At 38.9% G+C, this 6,197-nt stretch overlaps 2 protein-coding genes and 1 long non-coding RNA gene across 3 annotated transcripts in view; 1 reads left to right on the top strand and 2 right to left on the bottom strand.

The window, feature by feature from the left end:
• Positions 1-3,844, bottom strand: part of LOC103518625 (rRNA 2'-O-methyltransferase fibrillarin) — a 6,096-nt gene extending 2,252 nt beyond the window's left edge. Inside the window, exons 1-5 of the mRNA XM_008483705.2 lie at positions 3,682-3,844; positions 3,060-3,293; positions 2,497-2,556; positions 1,889-2,031; positions 1,577-1,747 (exon numbers count right to left, since the gene is read on the bottom strand). Of these exons, the coding sequence (XP_008481927.1) occupies positions 1,577-1,747; positions 1,889-2,031; positions 2,497-2,556; positions 3,060-3,293; positions 3,682-3,694 (621 nt within the window). The 5' untranslated portion in view covers positions 3,695-3,844. The remainder of the gene's footprint in view (positions 1-1,576; positions 1,748-1,888; positions 2,032-2,496; positions 2,557-3,059; positions 3,294-3,681) is intronic.
• A 680-nt stretch (positions 3,845-4,524) lies between these two features.
• Positions 4,525-6,197, top strand: part of LOC103518624 — a 15,914-nt gene continuing 14,241 nt past the window's right edge. The window contains exon 1 of the mRNA XM_008483703.3: positions 4,525-4,691. The gene's annotated coding sequence lies outside the window, so the exon portion shown is untranslated. The remainder of the gene's footprint in view (positions 4,692-6,197) is intronic.
• LOC103518626 lies at positions 4,863-5,829 on the bottom strand. The gene is made up of 2 exons (XR_541854.2): positions 5,793-5,829; positions 4,863-5,544 (listed from the first exon to the last, which is right to left on the bottom strand). It is a non-coding gene; the product is annotated as an uncharacterized LOC103518626 (long non-coding RNA).

The raw sequence follows: 6,197 nt of genomic DNA, 5'->3' as shown, positions 1-6,197 counted from the left end.
CGGCCACCTCCGCTATCACGTTTGAATCCACCACCTCCTCCAAACCCTCCACCACCACCTCCTCGGCCCATTGCACCTCTGCCCCCTCCGCCCCCTCTTGGTGCTCCAAAACCTGAAACAGAACATGGGATAAGTTATGACAGGGAACACATGTATGATCTGGAGTAAGTTCTGCTCTAACTTGTGGGATGTCATGATAGATACTGCTAATAATGCTTATAGCCTACAAGCCTACCCAGAGGTATGTAGCTGTGTACATCCTGACGTGTAAATGAGTTACATTTCAGCCCTACGTCTATTATTAGGGTAAGTACCTAGGCTCCGATTGACCAAGATATATTCATACTATATTACACATAATTTTAAGAGAGGCAAACCTACAAAATGTGCTTTGGTCCTCATGCTGTCGGTAGGTACCTGTAGCCATAACAATGTGATAGCAGCGGCCAACTTGGAACGGAATGGATTCCATACACGGTACTCAACCTTTTTGTCTCCTTCCTGAAACACAATCAAATTTAGGATAAAACATAAGTATTTTGACTTTTTCACAAGCTAATTACCATAATGACATCTTATTAAAGCTTGGGAATTGCAACTTTGTTGATCCACCTACCACTGCTGTGCAGGTTGGGTTCAGTGACTTCAATGTGGCCAATGTACGGGATGAGATATTCCTCGGTATGTATATGTACTTACTCATTGCCAAAGTTCCTGGGTATGTAAGTATGTGTAATTGTCTGTGTAAGTACTTATTCTTAAGGTTACTTTTCTACGGCTCGAATGTATCCCTTTATCAAGGCGTCTAAAGTACCCGTGTCGTCTTCACTTATAATTAACATCCTCTAAACTCTAATCAGTTTCAAAATACAGTAATCAGAGCCAAAGTATTATTTTCATTATTAAGGTTTAAGATTGGCCATGCCGGGGAAATGGTTGATCCTGTATGCAAAGATATAGTTTTTAATAAAAGATATCATTTGGCATAAAGTTTAGGCATGTAGGGTTTCAACAACAATGGACTCTAATGAGAGATCTTTTGAATAATTATTGTCCGAACGATGGTGAGGTCTACTGTTCACAGAACTACTAATTATGAGACTGAAAAGCCCCTTTATTCCCACAGGGCCCGACCTTACGTCCAGCTTGAATAAAAGGTCATAATCAATGCGTGGTATCTTTGCTTTTGGACTGGATGTTGGTTCCTAAAGCTGTGTCCACACATATTCGGTAGGTCGATCGATGTCGACTGAAACCGTCTGCTACACTGCCTTGACAACATAGATTCACCTCATCGATCGACAGCCGTCGACTATGTGTGTACACAGGTTGAGAACTCGGATTGATTGTTATTGCCTATCCTTTGGAACATTGATTGTTCCCGGATAGATGGGCAGTGTGTACCGTTCTTGTATGAATGTGAAAATAAAGGCCATAATAATACTACTACTACTCCTACTCCTACTACTACTAATAATAATAATAAAACAACATAAGCCTAGGCCCTTCCTACTCATTTGAAGGTACAAAACAGTGGGAGCTAAAAAATACCAGGAATTATTTAGGAAAAACTTACCGGTCCTACAATATCAGACACATGTGATACAGTGGTTCCTGATGCAGCTCCCAGATAGAGAACTTTAGACCCAGGTGGCATATGAATCTGATCTATGCCACCCAGTATAGCAGCGGCCAACTTGGAACGGAATGGATTCCATACACGGTACTCAACCTTTTTGTCTCCTTCCTGAAACACAATCAAATTTAGGATTAAACATAAGTATTTTGACCTTTTCACAAGCTAATTACCATAATGACATCTTATTAAAGCTTGGGAATTGCAACTTCAGAAGAAAAATAAACTCAATATATGTGTTGTCAGCCTTACCTCAACTGAGATCCTCTTTTCACCATACACAGCATCACCAGGAACCATATTCAATGTGACAAGTACGTCTTCTTTACCACGGGCAATAAATACTCCAGCATGTCTGTGGGGCTCAATCACTACAGTTTTTCCTCCCTTCATACCTGAAATGGAAAAAGCACAGTCTAACTTGATTCCAGTACTATTATTTCATTCTATGGGTTTGTCATAAGTAGTATGAGATAATGAGGCAGTAAAACCATATTAAGTAACTTTAAAGAAAAAAAAAAGACCAAAGTGTGAAGTTGACATTAGACCAGTTTACCCCAGATCTCATGGACCAATTTACCCTAGTATCATATTGTGATTGAATATTTTTCAGTGTGCATGAAAATGAAGACCCAGAGCATAACCCTCTATATAGTTTCAAGTTTCATAATAATAAAATATTAGATTCTCATCAATTCTTTAACTTTTTCCCCTAAAATGTAGGGGTTCTTTGGAACAATTTTCTCTAAGCCTGTACATCAAAGTTCAAAGGATCAGTGCAAATAACCTACTGTCTGTAGTGTTAAAGCATCTAAAACAAAAAAAAAGTTTAGAGGAGAATGTAAAATAATTTCACTTACCACCAGCACCACCACCTCTTCCGCCACCACCACGTCCTCGACCACCACGGCCACCGCCTCCTCCATTCTGTTGATCACATCATGTCTTGGATGAATAGAATGCACTCGGTTCTAATAGGTAGGTTCACATTAGTTCTAATAGGTAGGTTCACGTTAGTTCTAATAGGTAGGTTCACATTAGTTCTAATAGGTAGGTTCACATTGGTACTTGATTCAGAAAATTTCATTGCCCATCCAAAGGGGCTGCTCGAGCATGAGCATATTCGCCTCCTCCTCTACCTGGAAATAAACAAGTCAATATTACATTAGACTAACAACATCATTAATTAATAGACATTAAATATGGTAACCTGTCTAGATACCAACTAGACATTAGTATTCTTTTGAGTTTGATTGTTTTGACAATGTTTAAGGTCATGTAATCTGTTAGATGCAAAGCAGTGCATTCAACAAACCAAACAAAGAAATTCCTATAACCATATGTTCAACAGAAGAGATTATTTGAAATATTACATATGGGTATTTACACATTTACAATAAAAATTGTTTTTGTAAGTTCTTACCTCTTCCTCCCCCTCGTCCACCAAAACCACCTCCTCGGCCACCTCTGTCTCCACCTCCTCCTCGGCCTCCAAAGCCTCTTCCACCCCCTCCTCTTCCACCTCGGAAGCCACCACCCCCACGGCCACCTCCGCTATCACGTTTGAATCCACCACCACCTCCTCCAAACCCTCCACCACCACCTCCTCGGCCCATTGCACCTCTGCCCCCTCCGCCACCTCTTGGTGCTCCAAAACCTGAAACAGAACATGGGATAAGTTATGACAGGGAACACATGTATGATCTGGAGTAAGTTCTGCTCTAACTTGTGGGATGTCATGATAGATACTGCTAATAATGCTTATAGCCTACAAGCCTACCCAGAGGTATGTAGCTGTGTACATCCTGACGTGTAAATGAGTTACATTTCAGCCCTACGTCTATTATTAGGGTAAGTACCTAGGCTCCGATTGACCAAGATATATTCATACTATATTACACATAATTTTAAGAGAGGCAAACCTACAAAATGTGCTTTGGTCCTCATGTTGTCAGTAGGTACCTGTAGCCATAACAATGCGTAGCAATAGGTCGCAATGTTTGGACACTATAAAAATGTTTCGTTTTAATTAAAAACACTCTTACCTGGTTTACCCATGTTGTGATATAAATCCTGGCAAGGTAAATTAAACTAAATAATTTATTAATGAGATTTGTAATTAAAATCACGGACTTCTTTTGCCGGATTTGGCTCTTCAGGAATCAGGAACGCACAGCACGTGCGTTTGATTTTCAAACTTCAAATAATAAACATAACCTCAAAAAGTCAGATTTTTTGTATGCTATGTTGCCAAACATACTCAAGAGAAAAAACCTCCCAGAAAAATAGCGTTTACATGATCTCTATCCGGGTAAACGCCGACAAAAAAAAAAAAATCAAAGATAAAAGTAGATTAGTGGAACTAGGGATGTAAATGAGTTGCAAATATATCGATAAATCGATATATCGATATATCGGCCCCTCAAATATATCGATATCGATATATCGGGGGAAATATATCGATATATCGCCGATATATCGATATATTTAATTTAACAATTTTTCTTGTTTTGGGGGTTAACATAACCTCAAAAAGTCAGATTTTTTGTATGCTATGTTGCCAAACATACTCAAGAGAAAAAACCTCCCAGAAAAATAGCGTTTACACGATCTCTATCCGGGTAAACGCCGACAAAAAAAAAAATCAAAGATAAAAGTAGATTAGTGGAACTATACCTACTAAACTGTAGTAGGATTGATGGAAATTTTCCCACCTTTATTAATCTATCTAATAAAAAATTCTGTCCTCCAAATCCTAAATCCAAAGTCGGAGGAACGAAAAAAGTGGGTATGGACGAGGCTTTCGGAATCCCAGGAGGTTTTTTGGAATGGTCTACTTTTGAAAATTTAAAAAAAAAAAAAGTAAACAAAATTCTTATCAGCGGAAAGCTGAAACCTTAGAAGTTTTGTTCGAAACTTGGAATTTTCCGAATTTTCAATCGATTTTCCCCAAAAACCCCAGTATTCCCGGAATCTGAACTTGCATCTTGTAATGTATGATGACCCAGTCCAATAGAAGCTGCATGGAATCACCCTCTTGAGTCTTGCAGATCAATTTCATATTGTAACTTAACTCCAACTAGGACATTCTCAGTCCTAAATTAACAATAAAAACGTGTAGATGACTGGAGTGTTAGAAGTGACGTTGAAAACAAGGTAAAGACCGAATTATACGATTTACTCGTGTAGGTGATTTTGATCATGAGTCACATTCAATAGTAAGAGTTTCAGCATTGTTTCCCTGAATATATAAATCGCGTTTTCTTGAGGGACAAGTTAGTATTTATTCTGACCTGGTGACAGAAGAAAGTGTCGCAGTGACCCAGCACTCTCTGATGAACGTGATCAAAAACTTACAGATTCCCGACCTACACAACTTGATCTGTGAAAGTTGACTTATTCCCGGCCTACACTGGACAAGCACTGCTTAGTTTAGTAAGCAAGTCTTTCTATAGGGACTCTATCAAATTAGCTATTCAAAAAATATTTAGGGGTTCCAAGACTTTTAGAACACTCTGTATATGATTTCCTACCTCTAGGATAAATCAGTACAGAACTTTCCATTGTAAAGGTGTTCAATTATGGTGCAGCTTATTCAACTCTCACCGATATTTCAAGTCAGAAAACATGTCAAGTCCCACATGAGTCACAACAGAAAATGTCAAACTTCCCGTCAACATTAATAATCACACAACAAAAGATAGGGGGATGTTACCAGACAATGGTTCATAGACGTCCTAACCCTTCTTGAGTGCGGCTGGTCGGTACTGGCCTACCACAACAGCATGGTCTCTCTCGTAAGGTTCAAGTGTGAGTTGCTCGATGGGTTTTAACTTGTCAGCCTGTAATTTCTTCACTTCTCCTGCAAACACAGCTTCTGGCTGAGCAGTGGAATCAACACAGTTTGCCTGGAGGAACAGAATTCAGAAGAGCCAAGTTAGAACAATGCAAATAGACAATGGGGAAATTGACCAAGAAGTAAAATTGATTAGGGAGGGATTTGGTGAACTGTTGAGCTCAGAACACAGGCCTGATGAAAAGTTCAATCTTTGATTTTTTTTTTCTTCAATGTTTTCAATGTCAACTTCATCTTCTGAACTGAACACAATGAAACAAGTTGAGATTGTTGAGAAAGACTTAGAATAGTACAGCTTACCTTAATGGAAATGACGAAATGGCCACCAGTTTTCAAACGCCTCCTCCTCTACCTGGAAATAAACAAGTCAATATTACATTAGACTAACAACATCATTAATTAATAGACATTAAATATGGTAACCTATCTAGATACCAACTAGACATTAGTATTCTTTTGAGTTTGAGTGTTTTGACAATGTTTGAGGTCATGTAATCTGTTTGATGCAAAGCAGTGCATTCAACAAACCTAACGAAGAAATTCCTATAACCATATGTTCAACAGAAGAGATTATTTGAAATATTACATATGGGTATTTACACATTTAAAATGAAAATTGTTTTTGTAAGTTCTTACCTCTTCCTCCCCCTCGTCCACCAAAACCACCTCCTCGGCCACCTCTGTCTCCGCCTCCTCCTCGGCCTC

The sequence above is a fragment of the Diaphorina citri genome, unplaced genomic scaffold, assembly GCF_000475195.1.
Source record: "Diaphorina citri unplaced genomic scaffold, Diaci psyllid genome assembly version 1.1 scaffold2278, whole genome shotgun sequence".
Taxonomy (NCBI): domain Eukaryota; kingdom Metazoa; phylum Arthropoda; class Insecta; order Hemiptera; family Psyllidae; genus Diaphorina; species Diaphorina citri.
The sequence above is the reverse complement of the archived record's forward strand: the minus strand, read 5'-3'. Positions and strand labels throughout refer to the sequence as shown.